Source organism: Macaca fascicularis, chromosome 2, assembly GCF_037993035.2.
Source record: "Macaca fascicularis isolate 582-1 chromosome 2, T2T-MFA8v1.1".
In the NCBI taxonomy this organism is placed as follows: domain Eukaryota; kingdom Metazoa; phylum Chordata; class Mammalia; order Primates; family Cercopithecidae; genus Macaca; species Macaca fascicularis.
This window is the reverse complement of record NC_088376.1, coordinates 161,808,463-161,832,349: the sequence shown is the minus strand read 5'-3', so window position 1 is coordinate 161,832,349 and position 23,887 is coordinate 161,808,463. Positions and strand designations below refer to the sequence as shown.

General features: G+C 38.7%; 2 protein-coding genes across 17 annotated transcripts in view; one reads left to right on the top strand and one right to left on the bottom strand.

Moving 5' to 3' along the window:
* The window catches only part of STXBP5L (syntaxin binding protein 5L), a 478,212-nt gene extending 475,938 nt beyond the window's left edge, over positions 1 to 2,274 (top strand). For all 6 annotated transcript variants that reach the window (XM_005548039.4, XM_005548040.4, XM_074033375.1 and 3 more), the window contains 2 exons: positions 631 to 851; positions 1,359 to 2,274. In XM_005548039.4, coding sequence (XP_005548096.1) covers positions 631 to 851; positions 1,359 to 1,400 — 263 coding nt within the window. In that variant the 3' untranslated portion in view covers positions 1,401 to 2,274. The remainder of the gene's footprint in view (positions 1 to 630; positions 852 to 1,358) is intronic.
* A 17,826-nt stretch (positions 2,275 to 20,100) lies between these two features.
* The window catches only part of POLQ (DNA polymerase theta), a 105,596-nt gene continuing 101,809 nt past the window's right edge, over positions 20,101 to 23,887 (bottom strand). For 10 of the 11 annotated variants that reach the window (XR_012431665.1, XM_065539162.2, XM_065539163.2 and 7 more), the window contains 2 exons: positions 21,590 to 21,708; positions 20,101 to 21,090 (listed from right to left, as the gene is read on the bottom strand). Coding sequence is in view for 10 of the 11 variants with exons in the window: in XM_065539162.2 (XP_065395234.1) it covers positions 20,977 to 21,090; positions 21,590 to 21,708 (233 nt within the window). In the remaining variant the exon portion in view is untranslated. The remainder of the gene's footprint in view (positions 21,091 to 21,589; positions 21,709 to 23,887) is intronic. The other variant, XM_005548035.4, reaches the window with a different exon arrangement.

Genomic DNA, 23,887 nt, shown 5'->3' with positions numbered 1-23,887 from the left:
TGACCTCAAGTGATCTGCCTGCTTCAGCCTCCCAAAGTGTTGGGATTACAGGCGTGAGCCACTGTGCCCAGCCACAAATTTTTAACATATGTAACTTATATGGGTAAATGTTATGTTTGTTTTATAAGTCAAATTTTTAACATATGTAACCATCATTCATATATTCATATACCCCATTTTTCAGTGTTTACGGAGAGAGAGAGAGATAGAAAGAGAGAGGAAGAGAACCTGAGGCCTAGAAAGGCTTATATATGAAGGTGAACAGAGAAGTCTGAAATAAAAACTTAGGCAGAAATTTAAGCAAATGATCAGGTCTAAGCTTGGAAGAGACATTAATATGGCTTAAATATGAAGTCACATATGTGAATATTCCAATTCAGCATCAAGAAATGCAATTATGCCATATTGTATGGAACACACACACATACAAAAGGCCTATGATAACAATGTATCTCACTGTCTCTTTCTTAGCATTTTTCTTAAGTGCTAACATCTCCAAACACATATATGATGCTCTTTTAATGAGAATTATGACAGTAGAATGTAATGTTAGTTCTTTGTCTTGGTGACAAGCTTGACTGTTTGAATTACTGACAAAATGTTTTAAATTGCTATTGCTTATATTCTCAGTTGGGGAAGCTTCAGCAGGAAAAGCATCCCGCAGCCTTGCGCAACACATTCCTGGACCAGGTAGTATAGAAGGGATGAAAGGCGCTGCTGGAGGGGTGATGGGAGAGCTGACCCGTGCACGAATCGCACTTGATGAAAGAGGACAGAGGCTAGGAGAGCTGGAAGAGAAAACTGCAGGCATGATGACCAGTGCAGAAGCATTTTCCAAACATGCACATGAGGTAAACTGCCTAAGTAAATACAGACATCTTCATACAGGAGTAACTTTAAGCATTTAGGCTCTGAACAAGAACGCTTAAACAGAGATCCACATAAGTAATCCTATATGAGAATCATGGTAGCCTGGATCTCTTCTAAGTATTATAATTCCCCCAATGCTTGGGAGAGAAAAGGTTTTTTGTTTGTTTGTTTGTTTTTAAATACTTTAAGGTATCGATACTTATTTACCTTAGGGGATAAAGAAAATTATCCATTGATTCTCATACATCTGGGATCCACATCCTCCATTTTGTCTCAGTCATGAAAAATCATCTTCTATCAGCTGAGTCTTTACAGCTTATTTTTAAAATCTTTCTCATATGCACTTTATTTCACAAAATAAAAGAAGCCATTCAGTTTGATTATAAGTTTTGAGATTAGATTTGCATGATTAGCTCAAAAAGGCCTTGCTTTAAATAGCACTTTTAAAGTATTTTAGCATCTTATGGTGGCTATTTTTTTCTTTGCAGTTAATGCTGAAATACAAGGATAAGAAGTGGTACCAATTCTAACTTCTAAAGAAGCTGTGACTGCTTTGAGAAACCATATTCAGGGAAACCAAATTTATTCCCAGCATCACTATTCAACTGCTAGAAGCCAGTTTCTTCTACAAAATGTTCCATTTACAGTCAATCTGAAATTATCATAAAGGAGATGTATCAGAGACGCTGTACAACCCAAAGGCTGGAGCCCTGGTTAAAATCCCAAGATATGGCTGAATTTGCCTTTTCCCATGTGGAATGGAGCTATCATCTTGGCATGTCATTCGATAAGGATTTATATTTAGGAACTACGGGGAGTCCTCTTGATTTGAAAATTCCTGTACAAACAAAAGCATTAATGCACTTAATGAAAACAAATCTTTGCATGATAAATTAACATCTTAAGAGGAAAAGAAAAAAAAAAGCATGTTGTGATAGAAGAAAAAAAAAGATTCATGGTAAACTATTTCTATCAATTGGGCCACACTCAACAATTTAAAAAATCTGCATTTGAAGATGTCAGTGCATTTCAAATATATTTGCCATACCCAACTGAAAAGGAAAACAAAACAAAACAAGAACCCAGAGTTTTCTCCTCATCATTTTACTAGAACATTATTGAATTCTTATGGCAAGAGTCTGATTAATGTTCTCTCTCCATGTTTTACATCATTCACAGTTCTGTCATAATCAAATATTGCCAGTATAGTAAATTATTCCCAACACAATTATTTTCATTTCTATCACCTTCAGAATGGGTTGCTGTTTTTAGCACAAACCATGCAGGGTTGGGTCACCTCAAAGCATTTTCTTCAGCCTGGCTTGTACTCTATAGGGGAGTTGGTAGTAGGTTTGGGGAATCTATAGGAATAATAGTTAGCTATGAGAACTGACTTCACAAAAAGGGAAATTTCACACACCCCAATTTCAGTTTCTAAAGTGATATATTTTAAAAGCTTCATTTGTATCCTTGTCTGCCAGTTACACAGTATATTACTGTTCAAACCCAGTAGGGCCTGCAATCGAAAGGTGCTCTTGCAGCCTGACATTCACAAACCAAACCAGATAACCAAACTGGTCATTCTCTTTAGTGTGATTCAGTAAAACCTCAGTTAATGTTTTGGGAAAGGGATTCTGATTTATGACATTTCTGATTTACAAGGGCTTTCATTAGAAAATACCTTTCGGTTTGATATTTACCACTGGAAATCTTTATAAAATATAGTGATGTGTTTGCTATCTTGGCCTCAGTCATCATTATTGACAACAGAAATACATAAAGAGTTTAATGATACAAAATCAATGTTTTTGTCACTGGGTCAAATAATATAAGCCACCAGATTATGTCAATAGATGCCAAACACCTGTCCCTTATTAAAAACTCTTTTAAAGTTGGAATAAAGAATATCCTTAACATGATACAAGGTATCTATTGTAACTCACCAGAAAAGCACCAGAATCAAAACCAAATAGACACTACCATTTCACATGATTCTGGAAGTCAAAAGTTATAGGAATGTATATATACATATTCCAGGACCCATCCTGTAATATGTTGTTTATTCAAAAAAAATTTTAATTATGGTTTTGGCTTATTGCATTTTTGTTAATCAAGGTCTCACTGGATTTACATTTGTGTTAAGACTTCACAATTTTCCTGAATTTCAGGTTATTTTATTAGCCAAAAAAACAGTATTTTTATTTCCTTTATAGTCTAATTTTTTGCCAGAAGTTGTACTTTCTAGCAAATGTTTCTAGTGGTACAATGTTCTCAGTAATTTTGAGAAAACAAAGATGAGTGAAAGAGTTAAGATAACATACACTAGGACAGCATTTCTCAGAGTCCTTGAATCCTCTTGTTAAAAAAGCCTCTCTGTGAATCTCCCAGACTCCTGTGAACAGCCTTATGGTAACAGAATCCAGCTTGGAAACACAGATATTACATGACTGTATAATGTATAGAATTATAAAATTATATGTTAAAAATATTAAAGAAACTTAAGATTAGGATCTAGAAAACACTAGTGGCCAAATTGCAATGTATTATTTGTACCACCAGTTTCAAAGACTTAGTTTTCTGATTTTCAGAACAAATACTTTATCATTTCTGTATTTTAAAAAAAAACCTAAAAGAGTAAAAAATTAGTTTATTTTAGAAATAATGAAATTCAGTCCAAAGTAGCAGTACCTTTGATGAGTATCTCTGAAGCCCTCAATAAGATTTAACTTGTTTTAACTTGATCTACATCGGGATTTCTCAATAGCGGCACTATTAGCTGAAAGTCTTTATTGTGGGGAACTGTCCTGTGTATTGCAGGATTTTAGCAACATCCCTGGCCTCTGTCTACTAGATGCCAGTAGGAACCTCCTAGTAATGACAATCGAAATGTCATGGCCAAAAGTGCTCCCAGTTTATAGCCACTATTCTACATCATATAAAGAGGTAGATTGTGTGAATATGTAATATATGTTGTATAAAACTGTACAATAAGTATACAATGTCTTCGCAAGATAAATTATTATACCCAAAATTACATGTGTGGTTCATATGCAATAACATACAATTTTGAAGAAAGCGTATAGGAATCAGTGAAAAATAACAACTACAGAATATTTTAAGGCACATAGAGAAAATATCAAAAAGGACATTATAGTATTTCACTGTAGAAGTGCTTAAAACTTTGGTCTCACTGAATAGATCAAAAGTTTATAATTAGCACACCAATTGGAAGTAAACAGGTGCTTCTAAAATGCTTGAAAAGAAAAGGCTCTTTGAAGTAGTTTAAACGTGTCTTTCAAAATTGTTTTTATAAGCCCTTCCTTAACGTAAGGGTACTTCATCTCACAAACTCCTGGTTAGTGGAATCCAAATTAATGAGGTTTTACTGTATCAAAATTATTTTTATAATTCAAAGAGACAGCAATAAGAAGAATCTAATGTGGATGTGATTTTTCTCTTTGAACATTTCTGTTCTGTTGCACTGACCTTAGCGTGCGTGCACACACACACACACATCGCCACCACTACCATCATCATCTTATCCTCACCTTTGGAAAATGAGTACTGTTGATCCATGTAATCCTTTGCATAGTCTCATCTTTCCTATCTTTCTTCTATTCTGGAACATAAGAAAAATACTCCTAGTAACGTGGAAAATGATACAGAAAGTGACTCTGAGCCTTAGTTACCATCAAAATTACACTTTATCTGCTAAAGCGATATCAGAAGATAAGGCTTGCAAACCACAGTCCCAACAAGTTGACCTTGTCTCCCTATGACTTCCTCAAAAGATAAGGCCTTTTTAGTGTTACAGCAGAAAATGGGCCTTTTAATTTATTCATCTATGAGAAGCTAGAAGTACTTCTCTGATAATAACATGAGCAATAATCCCTACCTTGAAATCATCCATTAATCTTGGAGTTTGGAGGGAGGGATGATTGATTCCTCATTGGTTTTAATCGCCTACAAAAGCAGTACTACTGACTTTGCTTCTTACACTTCACTGAGCCCCAGACTTTAGGGCCCCAATCACTGTCAAGATCATTGTCCGATGGGACTTTGGAAGGACAGTGACAGAACTGAATGAGATGTTTTCCAGTGATTCAGTCACAAAGATAAGTCTTTCAAATCTTTTGAAAGTGATTCTCAAATTAATAAATCAAAATCCAACTATTTTCCCTCAAAGTTTTTAGGGATCTGAAAGGAAAAAGTTTACTGTTGGAGTCCCTTTTTATGTGACCAATGTACCAGTTTTAAAGGTACCATCTATAGTTTATCTACATGAAGGGATCACCATGACTTTGAGAGAAAAAAGAATCAGATTAGGCCTAAGATTGGTTGAAGATTAAAATAGACTCTTACGTTCAAGCAGAAGGGAAAAATGAAGCCAATCTAGAAAAGTAAGCTAAACATCCTCTCCTTGGCTTAGGATCATTGGGACAAACTGGGAGTATATCTGTGTGATTACACCCTGCTATGAGAAAAAAGAACTGTAACCTGACCATGTTGGCTCACACAGGGCAATGCCAAAAGAAGTCAAAACGTGGCCGGGCACGGTGGCTCAAGCCTGTAATCCCAGCACTTTGGGAGGCCGAGATGGGCGGATCACGAGGTCAGGAGATCGAGACTATCCTGGCTAATACAGTGAAACCCCGTCTCTACTAAAAAATACAAAAAAACTAGCCGGGCGAGGTGGCGGGCGCCTGTAGTCCCAGCTACTCGGGAGGCTGAGGCAGGAGAATGGCATAAACCCGGGAGGCGGAGCTTGCAGTGAGCTGAGATCCGGCCACTGCACTCCAGCCTGGGCGACAGAGCGAGACTCCGTCGCAGAAAAAAAAAAAAAAGAAGTCAAAACGTATCAGGTCTTGGTCTCTGTGTCAGGAGAAATGTGGTAGCTTTCACAGCTTCTTCACCTCTGTCCTCTGTCACGCAACTCCATTTTTGGCTGGGTGCCATTTTTGGCTGGGTACTATTTCACATGCACACTGTCCTGGGTGCCAGAAATACTTGTGGTGTACCTGGTTTGAGCAGTACCTCTAATATGCACCATTCCAGGGAACATAGTTGTTAACATAACAAGTTTAGTGTGTGTATTTGCAGACAACATAGCCCTGAAAGCATGAAATGTAGAATAGGTAAGGTCTGTCTCAGAAAAGGAGGAGGAAGTACCAATTTGGTGCAAGAAGATTGTGGTGAGGAAGGACATGGGAGCCACAGTGAAGTGAAAGAGGCTTTAAGGAATCAGATACACAGATGCTTTGATTTCCATATTTATCTAGAGGAGTGATTCTCAACCTTGGCTCTACATAAGAATCACCTCAGGAAATTTTAAAATTCCCAATTATATTAAAATCGTTTGGAGTGGGAACCAGATACCAATATTTGTGAAAGCTCCAAGGTGGTTCTAATATCCAGCCAAAGGTGATTATCACTGCTTTATGGCCAACTAAGGAAAACTTGTTTGTTTGCCTTGGCTGGTGCTCCAGCCCCAGTTCTGAGTGGTCAGGGAAGGCAAAATGTAAGATATTGTAATGGTATTTATTCTGGATGTCTCAAAGAACAAAAGTATTTGGGAATTTCTGACCAGGCAATGCCCCATTAACTCTTAATAACCGTCTTTGTGATAGTCTCCTATGTGACTTGTCCATCAATTATTCCAATTAAAAGGTCTAGGTTTTTTTTTTTTCCAACTGTCTTACACATGTGACATCACAAGTTACCAGAAGTAGCACAGTACATACAACAGCATATAAAGCTAAGTGGAAAACTAATTCTTCATATTTAGACAGTGGAAATTCTCAAAACAATCATTTGCTAAATTAGGTCCAAATTTATTATTCATTCTTCTTCTGGAGGAGACATAGGTACCAGGTACCTGTTCTGTTGTAGGTATATTTCACTGGACTTGGTCTTAGCAAAAAGGAAGAACAAATCTTCCTTTTTGATTGTTATATCAAAAGCTCCCAGGGCCACTTGGATTTATTTGCTTAGTTTGGACATATGTTTAAAGGAAAAGAATACCTGTAACTTCCTGTATGACATCCAGTGCCCTGAAAGAGTGCTTACACCTTCAAAAAAGGAAAATCCAGCCTATCAAAGGCAGTAACGCATACTGAGAAGAAACTCAGAGTTATCGCCCTCATACTGCTTTCCCTCTGCTGTTGGCCCACCCTTCTTGACCGCAAAGCCAGAAAATAAACTAGGTGGTGGTTTTGGACAATTGTACACAGGATCAGAATCTCTAATAACCTATAATTTTTAGTACTTAATTATGTGATGTTTTATTCTAGGAAATAAGAAACAGATGACATCATTGATGTATCTTTCTTTCATCTTCAGAATTTTTGCATCTTTTCAGAAAATGACAAATTACTATTTTTCTGTTGCACTCAGCAATTGTGACTATACTTAACAAAATTCTTGTAGTCTGTAGAGATATCAATAAAATTGTATATGTTTGTACATAGATGCTCTCTTATGTCATGATGTCATGCACTAATGATTTTTGCCAAGATTACATATGGACAGAGGTAAGACCCATTTATAACACTATGAACTATGGTTTTGCAAAGTGTAATTGTTTTCAAAAGGCAGGGAGGGGGTGGGAGAGCAATGTACAGCAAATCTATCAAATACAACTTCCCAAAACTCACACGTTTTGCTAGAATTTATTAACCCAATAGCCATTCAAAATCTCCATCAATTTGAGGAAATGTGTTACTTTTTGTTGGAAGAATTTAAAGACAACAACTTTTGACGATGTTGATTGAAGTTCACCTTCAGTGAAGTACAAGTAAAAATAATTTGTTAATAATGCATCAAATGAAACCAAGGTGGATAAGATGTGCCTACAAACTTAACATGCAGACCTTACTTCCTCACTTCTTTTCAGCTCAGGCTTTGTCCCCATCCAGGCAGAAAAATTAAGCTACTATGGGCTTATTCCAGCTCTTAGTAGTTATGATAAACATTCATTAACTCAAGACCTCCAACAGTTCTCGGAGAGTGTGCTCTCCTGCACCCCTGGCTTTCATTAGCATAGTTAATTCCTCTCCAGGCACTTTCCCCATATTTATCTATACTCTGGCTGTAAACAACTGACTTTATTCTTCCAAATCCTGTCTAATTTAATCTCAGGAAAATTTCCCCACCACAATTTTTTTCCTAATTTTAGTTCCATATAAAAATGGAAAAAAACAGCCAACCAACTCTAGGCTAAAAAACTTGTTGATTAAAAATACAAATATGCATACTGACACTTTAAAATACAAAGTCCTTTTCAGAATTTTTCTCTCTCAGAATTTCTTCAAGGGGATCCATTTACCTTATTTTTCAATTACAATAACTCAAGCTTCAGATACTTGCATTCAATATCTGAAATACTGTTTCGACTTCCTTTCTTCCTCCTTCCCTTCCTTCCTGTTTCTTCCTCACCCCCTCCCTCCCTCTGTTCCCTGCTGCCCTTTCCTCTCCTCCCTTCCTTCCTCCTTTCTTTCCTTTCATTCATTCACTCCAAAAGTCAGCCACACTCAAAAAGGTTGGTGATGGCATCGCCATACAAAGACTGCATTGGAGTAGGGTGAAAAGGAAACAGCCCACAAAAGACAGCACTGGAGTGAAGTGGCAGGGTCAACCCTTCAGTGGTCAGTGATGGTGTGTGATGTTGGCATTGGAACAGGGCAGAAGGCAGCCCAGTGGGGTCAGGAGGTTGGCTACATACAGGGCATTGAACAATTAACAAGAATACTGATACTATGGGAGCCAGGTTTCTCACTGATGGAGAACAAAGAAAGGAAAAATTAAAAGGGAAAGCTAGAATAAACCCTAGAGTATTAGATTACAATTGGAAGTATCAGTGTAAATTTTTACATATATATAAAGTGTGTATATAATGTATACAAATATAGATGGGTATCGCTACATACTTTACATACATATGTGATAATAAAGATGTGTGTGTGCACATGTGCCTGCATAGTACATATATATTTCCTAATTCTGCACACCAAGAAGACAGGGAGCAAGCCCCTCACCCCCTGGAGCAATGAGCACAACTAGTGCCTGGATATTGATTTCCAATTACTATTCTCTGCTAAAAGGAACTGGAGTTCTCTGAAGAAATGTCTGATTTTAAGGTTAGAACATTTTTGTGTCAGAAAATAAAGTATTCAAAGAATAGGGACATGTCAAAAGGACACAGCAGCTACCTTAAAGGCTACACAGGACAAATCAGGTATAATTTGAGCATCAAGGCCAGGTGCAGTGGCTCATGCCTATAATCCCAGCACTTTGGGAGGCCAAGGAGGGAGGATTGCTTGAGACCAAAAATTCGAGACCAGCCTGGGTAACATAGCAAGACCCTGTCTCTACCCAAAATAATAATAATCATAATAATAATAACAAAAAGAAAAGAAAAAAGAAAAAGCATAACATGTCATAACAGAAATTTAGTAAGTACCCACTAGCCCACATTGATATAAATAAAAGCAGAAAGCGAAAACTCTTCCTTACAATAGAATATCAACAAATAAATAAATGTAGATGGAATTTTAAAATTACCATTTGGCAACCATTATCGTAATGACTTGGTCAACAAATACCAGTGGATGCTAAAACTAGTGAGGTAAAGTGGGACAGAGGAAGAGGATATTTCCACAGTCAAAGTATCTTCACAAAAAACATTTCCTAATCATAAAGAAAAATATAACTAGAGAAACATGGCAGACACCACCTTAATCAAGTTATCAAAGTTATCACCACCAGCAAGGGAACAAATCATCATGTGCAACCTGACAGGATGCAGTGAGTGAGAACCCACAACACCTCTGCAATATTCCTGCCAAAAATGCAGGATCAAGGTCTAATCATGAGGCAATAAACAAAAACAAATTGAATGACATTCTATAAAATATCTGCCCTCTATTAAACATTTTCAGTGTCCTAAAAGTCAGGGAAAGACGTGTTCCGGATTTAAAGAGACTATACGGTCATGACAACTAGGTGCAACTCTTGGTCTTGGATTGGACCCTTTTGCTATAAATGACATAACTGGAGAAATTAACAAAACCTGAGTGGTGATTTCTGACTTGATTGGGATTCTTGGTACTATTCTTCAAACTTTCACCTAGGTTTTAAATTATTCCAAAATAAAATTACAAAAATAAAATATTTCCAATCTTGCTGTATTACCTGTACTTCAATGGCATTGTCTTCTACCTTTCATAGCAAATGGACAGTTGCTTTGCAGCTTAAACAATGGTCTCGTGAGCTGGTTTGGGAATCCAACCATTATTTAAACATTTTTTTGAAATGTGTTTTAATTGCACAAATAATACATAAATGCATACTGTAATAATCATATGATAAATTTAGACAAGATCAAGTGAGTATTTCCTTTGGTTACCTCCTACTCATCAAAATTAACAAGTTATAGTTTGCTGTGTTTCCTTCTAAATATTTTTCTATGCTGCAACGTGCTTATTCATGTCTCTACTATGTCTCAGATCGTTCTATGTCAGTACCTATAATTCATTCTTTTTAACTCACTTATATTATCCCAAGGTGTCAATAAACCATAACTTGTTACCACTCTTTTACTAGTATTTAGATATTTTCCAGTCTCTTGATATTACAAACACGACTGCAGTGAACATTTGCACATGTGTTTTCCGTATGTGCAAGTGCTTAAGATGTTAATGTCAAGTGGAATTGCTGAATTAAACGGCATGCTCGTTCAATTTAAATAGATGTTGACTAAATTATTCTCCTACCAGTGTATAAAAATTAGTTTCCTTTCATCTTCACCTATTTTCAAATATTTTTATTTTTTCACACTGTTAAAGATGAAAATGGCATCTTATTGTTTTAATTGGAATTTTTCTGATATGAAAAGGTTTATTCCTCAGTGAGGCTTTCTGCAGAGAGCAAGCCAACGTGAGAAAACAAGGAAGAGACTGGGTTTTTATTGTGGTCAGAAGGTGGGCCAGGGATTGCAGCATGGGGTTTGCATGGTTTGAAAATCCCACTGGCACCAAAGAAGGGAGCATCGGATTTCCTCTCAGCTTACTCAGATGTGGACAGAAGAGGAAGTGGGAGAATAGAGGCACAAAACTTGTCAGCAAACATCAAAAGATGGAGTCAGACTCCACTACAGATCATTTGTCTATTGTTGATTTTTAAAATGTAGCTTAGCTTCTATGACTGATTTTTCCTTGCCTTGGAGTCTTCCTAGGAATTGTGTAGTCTCTCCCTCCTCCTCCCTGCAAGATTGGCTTCTGGGTTTAGGAGAAGGCTTACATTAACCCATGATAAAGGAGGAGGTGTGCTGGTCCTTGTCTTCCTCCCTGGATCCTCTGGGACTCAGTAACAGTGGCTGGTCTGTTGTGACCCTTGAGTACCTTCCACTGATATGTGCTGAAGTACAACTGGTGAATGTGTGGTTTGCTCTCACTCGGGGTTAGCACCATATGGTCCTCGCTCGCTAACTCAGCCTTACGTAGGCTATGGATCTCTTCTGAATTTGCTGTTGTGCCATGGCCCCTGGGTTAGACAGTTCAGTGTCTTTCACAATTTAACCTTATTGATGTCACTTTTTCATACTGAAAATTTTTCTTTATAATGTAGTCAAGTTTTATCTTTTACCTTTATGATTTTAGAACTTTGTTTTAAAGAAGTCTTTTATTTCTATAAAGTTATAAACATTCTCACATTTTTAAATTTACTTTCATAGCCTTCTTTTTAAATATTTAGGCTTTTAATCCATCTGGAGTATTTTGTGAGCATTTGACATAGAGATCCAACCTGATATATTTTACCAATGGATACTCTTATCACTACGTCGCTGTTTATGAACAGCCTATCTTTCACTACTGATTTGAAATGACATTTTAATCATTTCTCATATATGTATAAGTCTGTTTCTTAAATTCTTTGTGTTTTTTTTTTTTTTTTTGAGATGGAGTCTCGCTCTGTCGTCCAGGCTGGAGTGCAGTGGCGTGATCTCGGCTGACTACAAGCTCCGCCTCCCGGGTTCACGCCATTCTCCTGCCTCAGCCTCCCGAGTAGCTGGGACTACAGGAGCCCGCCACCACGCCTGGCTAATTTTTTGTATTTTTAGTAGAGATGGGGTTTCACTGTGTTAGCCAAGATGGTCTCGATCTCCTGAGCTCATGATCTGCCTGCCTCGGCCTCCCAAAGGGCTAGTATTACAGGCGTGAGCCACCACGCCCAGTCTAGTCTGTTTTAATACTCTTACTTGTCTATTTCTATCCCCTTATCAAGCTATTATATCTTTGTGATACATCCTAATATCTGATACAAATCTTTGTTATTTCTCAAGTTTGATAGGACTGTGTATTTTTTTCTTCAGGTGAGTTTTAAGATATTATCTATCTAAAAAATATAAAATCCTGATGAGACTTTGATGGAATTAAAGTTATAGATTAAAAATTAATGAAGTTTTTTGTTGGCATCGCTTCCTTTGGGACATCCTTATCTTTTTGTCACAACCATTTCCCTAATTTCTGTTAATTGTGACTTCACTGTTTCTCAGGTTGCTTTTCTACCATATCTCAAACAGCAGCAGTGTCAGCATTCCCAGGAAGGTAGTTATTCTGTAATTCCATTTATGTTCAATTTGAATTTCACTTCCAGTATTATCATTTTTTTACTTCTCTGGTACACTTTCATCTTTATTAGCCAACTTCCACTTTTGATTATCCATTTTTGTAGAAGGTGGATTTACCATTGGGAGACAAGCAATCAACACAACTACACTTTGCCATCTGTAAGTAAAGTGAATAACAGATGTGAAATGACCAATCATAGACAGCTTTTGGAAGAAGTGATGTAACTGGTCCTCATCATGATGCATGTATGAATTTCCTATTACTGCTACCAATTCCACAAACTTACTAGCTCAAAACAACTCAAATTATTATCTTGCAGTTCTAAAGGGCAGAAGTCCAAAATGGTCTTAACTGGGCCAGAGTCAATGTGTTGGCAGGGCTACATCCCTTCAAAAGGTTCTAGAAGAGAATCCACTTCCTTACCTTTTCCAATTTTTTGAGGGTTCCTGCATTCCTTGGCTCATGGACCATTCTTCCAACTTTAAAGCCAGCAGTGTAGCGTTTTGCAATCTTTCTCTGTTTCTGTTGTCGTATCTTCCCTGACTCTGACCATCTGCTTCCCTTTTATAAAGACTCTGTTGATTACAATGGAACCATTCAGATAATCCAGGATAATCCCCCACCTCAAGATCTCTAACTTAATCACATCAACAAGGTCCCTTTTGCCATGTAATATAACAGTTCACAGATTTTAGGAATTAGGATGTGAACTTTGGGATGAGAGGCATTATTCTGCCTAACACAATGTGCATTTCTTATTTATACAGTGGTTGTGGTTTGAAGAACTATCAGTGAAGTTTAAATTTCATGCAGTTACTCACAGTTAATATCCACTGGTAACTGAAATTTGAACTGTGTTGCAGGGAAGACTCATGTTATTAAGTAAATCATAGTAACTGGGATTTCTGCATACCTGAATCATGCAAAATGGGGATGGTCTGTTTCAGGTCCAGCTGACAGGTCAAACGGAATGAGAAAATGCATGTGACTACACAGACTAGGCCACGGCTGCAGAGAATGAGGCAGAAGGGACTTTTGTTTGACCTCATGTTTGAAGAACACTCACAGGTAAACAGATTGAGCTTTCTCTTGTCCAAAATCTTTCAAGCCTACCAGAATACTGACAGCACTTCAGCTTTTAAGAAACATAGTACAGTGGGGCGCGCCGAAGATGGCCAAATAGGAAGAGCTCCAGCCTCCAGCTCTCAGTGTGAGCAACACAGAAGACGGGTGATTTCTGCATTTTCAACTGAGGTACTGGGATCATCTCACTGGGTGACAGTGGCATGTCGGACAGTTGGTCCTGGTCCACGGATGCAGCCCAACCAGCAAGAGCTGAAGCAGGGAGAGGCATTGCCTCACGTGGGAAGTGCAAGGGGGAAGGGAATTCCTTTTCCTAGCCAAAGGTAATTGAGACACACAACACCTGCAAAATCGGGTAACTCCCACCCTAATATTGCACTTTACCAAGGTTCTTAGCAAATGGCACACCGGGAGATTATATCCCACACCTGGCCCAGAGGGTCCCACGCCCAGGGAGCCTCCCTCATTGCTAGCACAGCAGTCTGAGATCTAATTGTAAGGCAGCAGCAAGGCTGGAGGAGGGGTGCCCACCATTGCTGAGGCTTAAGTAGATAAACAAAGCCACCTGGAAGCTCGAATTGGGTGGAGCCCACCACAGCTCAAGGAGGCCTGCCTGCCTCTGTAGACTCCTCCTCTGGGGACAGGGCACAGCTAAATAAAAAGCAGCAGAAAACTCGGCAGAGGTAAATGCCCCTGTCTGACAGCATTGAAGACAGCAGTGGATCTCCCAGCATGGAGGTTGAGATCTGAGAATGGACAGACTGCCTGCTCAAGTGAGTCCCTGACCCCTGGGAGACATCCCCCACTAGGTGCAGACTGACACCTCAACCTCACACGGCAGGGTACACCCCTGAGACAAAGCTTCCAGAGCAAGAATCAGACAGCAACACTCACTGTGCAGCAATATTCTATCTTCTGCAGCTTCCGCTGCTGATACCCAGGCAAACAGGGTCTGGAGTGGACCTCAAGCAAACTCCAACAGACCTGCAGCTGAGGGTCCTGACTGTTAGAAGGAAAACTAACAAACAGAAAGGACACCCATACCAAAACCCCATCAGTACGTCACCATCATCAAAGACCAAAGGCAGATAAAACCACAAAGATAGGGAAAAAGCAGTGCAGAAAAGCTGGAAATTCAAAAAATCAGAATGCATCTCCCCCTCCAAAGGAATGCAGCTCATCACCAGCAACGGAACAAACCTGGACGGAGAATGACTTTGATGAGTTGAGAGAAGGCTTCAGTTGATAAAACTTCTCAGAGCCAAAGGAGGAACTACGTAACCAGCGCAAAGAAATTAAAAACCTTGAAAAAAGATTGGATGAATGGATAACTAGAATAATCAATGTGGAGAACACCTTAAAAGAACTGATAGAGATGAAAACCATAACATGAGAACTACATGACAAATGCACAAGCTTCAGTAACCGACTTGATCAACTGGAAGAAAGAGTATCAGTGATTGAAGATCAAATGAATGAAATGAAGCAAGAAGAGAAGTGTAGAGAAAAATGAGTGAAAAGAAATGAATGAAGCCTCCAAGAAATATGAGATTATGTGAAAAGACCAAATCTACTTCTGATTGGTGTGCCTGAAAGTGACGGGGAAAATGGAACCAAGTTGGAAAACACTCTGCAGGATATCATCCAGGAGAACTTCCTCAACCTAGTAAGGCAGGCCAACATTCAAAATCAGGAAACACAGGGAATGCCACAAAGATACTCCTCGAGAAGAGCAACTCCAAGACACATAATTGTCAGACTCACCAAAGTTGAAATGAAGGAAAAAATCTTAAGGGCAGCTAGACAGAAAGGTCGGGTTACACACAAAGGGAAGCCCATCAGACTAACAGCAGATCTCTCAGCAGAGACTCTACAAGCCAGAAGAGAGTGGGAGCCAATATTCAACATTCTTAAAGAAAAGAATTCTCAACCCAGAATTTCATATCCAGTCAAACTAAGTTTCATAAGTGAAGGAGAAATAAAATCCTTTACATACGAGCAAATGCTTAGAGATTTTGTCACCACGAGGCCTGCCCTACAAGAGATCCTGAAGGAAGCACTACATATAGAAAGGAACAACAGGTACCAGTCATTGCAAAAACATGTCAAAATGTAATGTCCATCAACGCTAGGAAGAAACTGCATCAACTAGCGAGCAAAATAACCAGCTAATATCATAATGACAGGATCAAGTTCACATGTAACAATATTAACCTTAAATGTAAATGGACTAAATGCTCCAATTAAAAGACACAGACTGGCAAATTGGAAAAGAGTCAAGACTCATCAGTTTGCTGTATTCAGGAGACCCATCTCATATGCAGACACACACACAGGCTCAAAATAAAGGGATGGAGAAAGATCTACCAAGCAAATGGAAAACAAAAAAACCCAGGGGTTGCAATCCTAGTCTCTGATAAAACAGACTTTAAACCATCAAAGATCAAAAGAGACAAAGAAGGCCATTACATAATGGTAAAGGGATCAATTCATCAGGAAGAGCTAACTATCCTAAATATATATGCACCCCATACAGGAGCACCCAGATTCATCAAGCAAGTCCCTAGAGACTTACAAAGAGACTTAGACTCCCATACAATAATAATGGGAGACTTCAACACCCACTGTCAACATTAGATCAACGAGACAGAAAGTTAACAAGGATATACAGGAATTGAACTGAACTCTGCACCAAGCAGACCTAATAGACATCTATAGAACTCTCCACCCCAAATTAACAGAATATACATTCTTCTCAGCACCACATCGCACTTATTCCAAAATTGACCACATAGTTGGAAGTAAAGCACTCCTCAGCAAATGTAAAAGAACAGAAATTATAACAAACTGTCTCTCAGACCACAGTGCAATCAAACTAAAACTCAGGACTAAGAAACTCAATCAAAACCGCTCAACTACATGGAAACTGAACAACCTGCTCCTGAATGACTATTAGGTATATAACGAAATGAAGGCAGAAATAAAAATGTTCTTTGAAACCAATGAGAACAAAGATACAACATACCAGAATCTCTGGGACACATTTAAAGCAGTGTGTAGAGGGAAATTTAGAGCACTAAATGCCCACAAGAGAAAGCAGGAAAGATCTAAAATTGACACCCTAACATCACAATTAAAAGAACTAGAGAAGCAAAAGCAAACAAATTCAAAAGCAAGCAGAAGGATAACTAAGATCAGAGCAGAACTGAAGGAGATAGACACAGAAAAAACCCTCCAAAAAATCAATGAATCCAGGAGCTGGTTTTTTGAAAAGATCAACAAAATTGATAGACCACTAGCAAGACTAATAAAGAAGAAAAGAGAGAAGAATCAAATACACACAATAAAAAATGATAAAGGGGATATCAGCACTCACCCCACAGAAATACAAACTACTATCAGAGAATACTATAAACACCTCTATACAAATAAAGTAGAAAACCTCAAAGAAATGGATAATTTCCTGGACACTTACACTCTCCCAAGACTAAACCAGGAAGAAGTTGAAACCCTGAATAGACTAATAGCAGGCTCTGAAATTGAGGCAATAATTAATAGCCTACCAACCAAAAAAAGTCCAGGACCAGACGGATTCACAGCCGAATTCTACCAGAGGTACAAGGAGGAGTTGGTGCCATTCCTTCTCAAACCATTCCAATCAAAAGAAAAAGAGGGAATCCTCCCTAACTCATTTTACAAGGCCAACATCATCCTGATACCAAGCCTGACAGAGATACAACAAAAAAAAGAGAATTTTAGAGCAATACTCCTGGTGAACATTGACGCAAAAATCCTCAATAAAATACTGGCAAACCGAATCCACCGGCACATCAAAAAGCTTATCCACCATGATCAAGTGGGCTTCATCCCTGGGATGCAAGGCTGGTTCAACATACACAAATCAATAAACGTAATCCAGCATATAAACAGAACCAAAGACAAAAACCATATGATTATCTAATAGATGCAGAAAAGGCCTTTGACAAAATTCAACAGTCCTTCATGCTAAAAACTCTCAATAAATTCGGTATTGATGGAACGTATCTCAAAATAATAAGAGCTATTTATGACAAACCCACAGCCAATACCATACTGAATGGGCAAAAACTGGAAGCATTTCCTTTGAAAACTAACACAAGACAAGGATGCCCTCTCTCACCACTCCTATTCAACATACTGTTGGAAGTTCTGGCTAGGGCAATCAGGCAAGAGAAAGAAATCAAGGATATTCAGTTAGGAAAAGAAGAAGTCAAATTGTCCCTGTTTGCAGATGACATGATTGTATATTTAGAAAACCCCATTGTCTCAGCCCAAAATCTCCTTAAGCTGATAAGCAACTTCAGGAAAGTCTCAGGATACAAAATCAATGTGCAAAAATCACAAGCATTCTTATACACCAGTAACAGACAGAGAGCCAAATCATGAATGAACTTCCATTCACAATAGCTTCAAAGAGAATAAAATACCTAGGAATCCAACTTACAAGGGATGTAAAGGACCTCTTCAAGGAGAACTACAAACCACTGCTCAGTGAAATAAAAGAGGACACCAACAAATGGAAAAACATATCATGCTCATGAATAGGAAGAATCACTATTGTGAAAATGGCCATACTGCCCAAGGTAATTTATAGATTCAGTGCCATCCCCATTAAGCTACCAATGACTTTCTTCACAGAATTGGAAAAAACTGCTTTAGAGTTCATATGGAACCAAAAAAGACCCTACATTGCCAAGACAATCCTAAGCCAAAAGAACAAAGCTGGAGGCATCACGCTACCTGACTTCAAACTATACTACAAGGCTACAGTAACCAAAACAGCATGGTACTGGTACCAAAACAGAGATATAGACCAATGCAACAGAACAGAGTCCTCAGAAATAATACCACACATCTACAGCCATCTGATCTTTGACAAACCTAACAAAAACAAGAAATGGGGAAAGGATTCCCTATTTAATAAATGGTGCTGGGAAAATTGGCTAGCCATAAGTAGAAAGCTAAAACTGGATCCTTTCCTTACTCCTTATATGAAAATTAATTCAAGATGGATTAGAGACTTAAATGTTAGACCTAAAACCATAAAAGCCCTAGAAGAAAACCTAGGTAATACCATTCAGGACATAGGCATGGGCAAAGACTTCATGTCTAAAACACCAAAAGCAACGGCAACAAAAGTGAAAATTGACAAATGGGATCTAATTAAACTAAAGAGCTTCTGCACAGCAAAAGAAACTACCATCAGAGTGAACAGGCAACCTACAGAATGGGAGAAAATTTTTGCAATCTACTCATCTGACAAAGGGCTAATATCCAGAACCTATAAAGAACTCAATCAAATTTACAAGAAAAAAACAAACAACCCCATCAAAAAGTGGGCAAAGGATATGAACATACACTTCTCAAAAGAAGACATTCATACAGCCAACAGACACATGAAAACATGCTCATCATCACTCACCATCAGAGAAATGCAAATCAAAACCACAATGAGATACCATCTCACACTAGTTAGAATGGCAATCATTAAAAAGTCAGGAAACAACAGGTGCTGGAGAGGATGTGGAGAAATAGGAATACTTTTACACTGTTGGTGGGACTCTAAACTAGTTCAACCATTGTGGAAAACAGTGTGGCGATTCCTCAAGGATATGGACTAGAAATAGCATTTGACCCAGCCGTCCGATTACTGGGGATATACCCAAAGGATTTTAAGTCATGCTGCTATAAAGACACAGGCACACGTATATTTATTGCGGCACTATTCACAATAGCAAAGACTTGGAATCAACCCAAATGTCCATCAGTGACAGACTGGATTAAGAAAATGTGGCACATACACACCATGGAATACTATGCAGCCATAAAAAAGGATGAGTTCGTGTCCTTTGTAGGGACATGGATGTGGCTGGAAACCATCATTCTCAGCAAACTATCGCAAGAACAGAAAACCAAACACAGAATATTCTCACTCATAGGTGGGAATTGAACAATGAGATGACTTGGACACAGGAAGGGGAACATCACACACTGGGTCCTATTGTGGGAAGGGGGGAGGGATAGCATTAGGAGATATACCTAATGTAAATGATGAGTTAATAGGTGCAGCACACCAACATGGCACATGTCTCCATATGTAACAAACCTGCACATTGTGCACATGTACCCTAGAACTTAAAGTATAATAATAATAAAAAAAGAAACATAGTACAGGTAAATATGCAAAAGAAATAATGATTTATCTTCCCTCTTACTGCTGCCATCTCTGCCTTTTTCACGCCCCCAAAAAAACTATGTCTCTTATGCATTAATAGTCAACTACTGATAATGGATTACACTTTCTAAAGCAACTATCTTTTTTTCATTATTCTGATTAATAAACATAAAAGAGCTCTTCTGGTGACTGATTAAGAATATAATTAGTGCTTTCTATGAACAAGCTATGGAGTAACTAAATAAGGGACATGGGTTTCTGACACTCTTAGACCAACTACAATTTTTAACAAAACAATTGTTGATATAAAGTTTCTCATAAATTCACTTTATTTCAACAGCAAAAGATTAGCTCCACCCCTCTGATTGGGATCACAAAGTACAGTCTTTTCAGCATGGGTTTTCTCACGATGCCACAAATAGAAAAAGGCACTAAGGGACTGATAAGGGGGTATTTTCTGTCTCTGGCAGTATTATATTTACCTGCAATAAAAACATCTGATCTTACAGAACAGGATACCTCTTGAAGAGGTATAGTTTATTTTATAATATGTAAGTATTCCAAATACATTCATTGTATGAATGAGGGAAGGAAAAGCAATAAGAAACATTTCACGAATATTCATTCCTAGACTCTAACTATACCAAGTCTTACCACTTTATAGAATTCATAATTTATTAGCCAATACTATTTTAAAATACTATTTCGGTACTTTAAAATTGATATTAGAGGAAAAAAAGTCACACACAATGCCTAACACCACCAGGGTGAAACCAAATCTTTATCTGCCTGTGGCTCTGTCGGGGTCGATAGAGGCAGCAGCTTCATATTCTTCATGGTTTACCCAGACAGAGGTGGAGCCAAAGTGCTAAGTGCATATTTCAAGCATCTGTTCTGAATATGTTTAAAGCCACAGTAAATTACAAAAGGCAAATTCATAGATGCTCTTTGAAAGTGAATGTAACTATTATACTTGGTATTTTACTTCCCCCACTCTCCCAGAAGATGCTATAAAGACAGATCCTAATATATAGGTTGAAACTCTCACTATAAAATCACTAGGCTAAGTCTATCAAGACTTGAAAGTTTGTTTTCCTGAGGAAGGTGAGAGGGTAATCTCTGTTCTTTCCAGGCGACTGTATCTGCACAGGCTTCCCTGGGAGGACTTCAGCAGCAGCACAGTTACACATCAAAGTCCTTCAGCTCTCCCCAGCTGGCACCTATTTTCACTTTCACTTTCAATTTCACAGACAGTTTTACAGCACTTTCCATTTCATTCTTGACAATCTGAGCTACCTAAGGGGAAAAAAAAATGAGGTTAACAAACTCTCTGCTCAGTCAAAGAATGTTTCCCAAGTCACCCCCTGAGAAGGTTATAAACCAGACTGGAGCTCTTCACCCAATGGTGCTTAAAATGCTAAATCAGAAAAAATAAAAATAAAAATAAATACATAAAAAGACATCTCGAACTCTTCTTCACGGGTGAGCAGGAGTTTCTGAAAGTTTTTGCTAGAATGCTTGGAGCTTGGAAACCCTCAGGGAAAGACTCCAAATTTGTGTTTAATTCCTCCAAGACAAAAACATCTCTGCATTGGCAATTTCTTCACTGATTAAGAACGAGTACAAAATGGAACACTCTTGGCAACTTCTCTACCTGTAAGGACTCAACATTTATACAGCCATCCTGGGGCTAGGGTAGAGTTCCAAAATCCTCATGCATAGGAATAAAAGCTGTCAGCCTGACAATCCAGTGTCTTGGCTTCCTATAGAATGGACACAAGCATTGCAAAAATACCTGAACAACATCTTCTTCTGCCACTTCATACAGGAGTTCATCATGGAGTTGAAGGATGAAAAAGCCTCCTCTGACTGGGCAGAACATCCCTTGCAGTTTTCTCTTTCGTAATAATCCTGCTTCATGAAAAAGGAGCAAAACTGATCAGCATGTCGCTGAGTCATAGGAGAATGTTTTTAGAGATCCTGACTAACTCTGAGGAATGTTAATGAAAAGATTAGAACACACAAGATTAAGAACTATCAGGAAAATAACTACTTGCTGGTTGCTACCTATCCTAACTATCCAGTGTAAACTCACCAACTTCCTCCCAGAAAGAAGGAGTCTCCCGAAGAAGTCAGTAAATGGGGTGTGAGGAACTCTGCTCCAAGCTCTAGTCCAACTTATTTCTCACGAATAACTAACATTTTCTCTTTCCATGGAGTCCCCCTACCACCACCTGAGTAATAGCACCAGGAAGGTATGGGGCCTGATTCCTGCCCCAGGAAAGCAAACTAATACTGTTATGCAGTGTTTCTTAAGGGGGACACCCCCTCATGTCTTTGTATGGCCAGAAGTGTCATCATGATAGAACTGATGCTTCCCCAGTTGAACCGTACACACTCTAAACAAGTAATTCTAAACCTAGGCTCCCAAAGTGGACTTCAGAGACTACATAAACCCCTTGCGGTTATATATAAGAGTCTACGTCTGTACGTTTTTCTATGGAGATAATCCATACCTTCCAGTGGCCATAACTTCAAAATATGTACTAGATTTAGTTACTATTTCCCCATTAGCTGGACCTAGTGGTACAGATTATGCCCTTCTGCCCAAAAAGATAAAGCTCCACATGAACACCTTTACTGGAACTGCCTTTACTTGTTTGCTTAAACCTCACAGCAGACATCTTCCTTTCTGTTGTCCAAATTCTCTACTTATCTTCCAGGTCCAGCATGAGTACCTTCTCCCTCAGTATCTGGTGCTTCCCTCAGAGATAGAGTTCTTCAACTGTCACTATCTGCAGTGCCAGTTTGCTCAGAGGTGGCTCTCACACAGTAAGCAAACAAAAGCACCTGAGGCTGGAGCAAGCTGCTTCCACACTAGGACTGCAAAGGCTGTACCTCTGTTCACCAGTTCGGCTGAAATCTGATCTGCCCCATGAAGCCACACTTGGCTCACACCATTGACTGTCTGGATGCTCTAGCTTTCTGATGACCATGGCTTAGACCTCTTGATTTCCCTTGGCTACCTGGCTTCTGATGCAGAATGCCACGATGTTCTTGTTCCCCATGTGGTCTGTTTCCTCACGCTCACCTTCCTTTCATCCCACTGACCTAGCACCACTTTAAGCTGGCATGACACCATGAAGCCATCCTTAGTGACAGAGTCATATCGCCTTCCACTGACTCTTAAAGTCATTATTGTCTGTATCCTCATTTTGACATTTATCACTCTGCTGTGTGGAATTAATAAAAATACTTTAGTCCGGTATCATACCTTCTTCTCCTTTCTTAAATAGACCTTAAATTTAAACATAGATTGATAACTTTTACTTCTAAATCCCCAAAGCACACAGCACAGTATTACTCCCCAAATAAGTTTAATTATATTCTCCCTCTATTAAATATAAATGTGTATGTGTGTGTATATACACACATAGTCCCAAACTCAAAATGAACGAGGGGTCTCAGATATTTTGGGGGGAGACTGATGACAAAATTAATAATCCTCACTTAATGAGAAAATAAACTTCTATATCTACATATTTTCGTACATAAGTGAACACGTTATAACTGACTGTATTATTCTCTATAACCTGTATGTATGTCTGTTCCAGAAAGATCAAATCTTATCCTCAATAGCTGAGCGCGACCTTTCTGCCCCATCTCTAGCAGCTTTTTCTTCCTCTGTATGCACCAAACCTTAATTTCTTCCCAGGAAAATTTAAAACATGCCTCCTGGCTGGGCATGATGGCTCACGCCTGTAATCCCAACACTTTGGGAGGCCAAGGCAGGCAGATCACTTGAGGTCAGGAGTTCTAGAGCAGCCTGGACAACGTGGTGAAACCCCTTCTCTACTAAAAAAAAAAAAAAAAAATTTTAAATTAGCCAGGCATGATGGCATACTCCTGTAATCCCAGCTACTCGGGAAGCCGAGGCAGGAAAATCCCTTGAACCTGGAAGGCAGAGGTTGCAGTGAGCAGAGATTGTGCCACTGCACTCCAGCCTGGGTGACACAGTGAAACTCTGTCTCAAAAAAAAAAAAAAAAAAGTCTGCTGTCATGGTTTGACAATCTCAGTGACAGTGAAATAGTA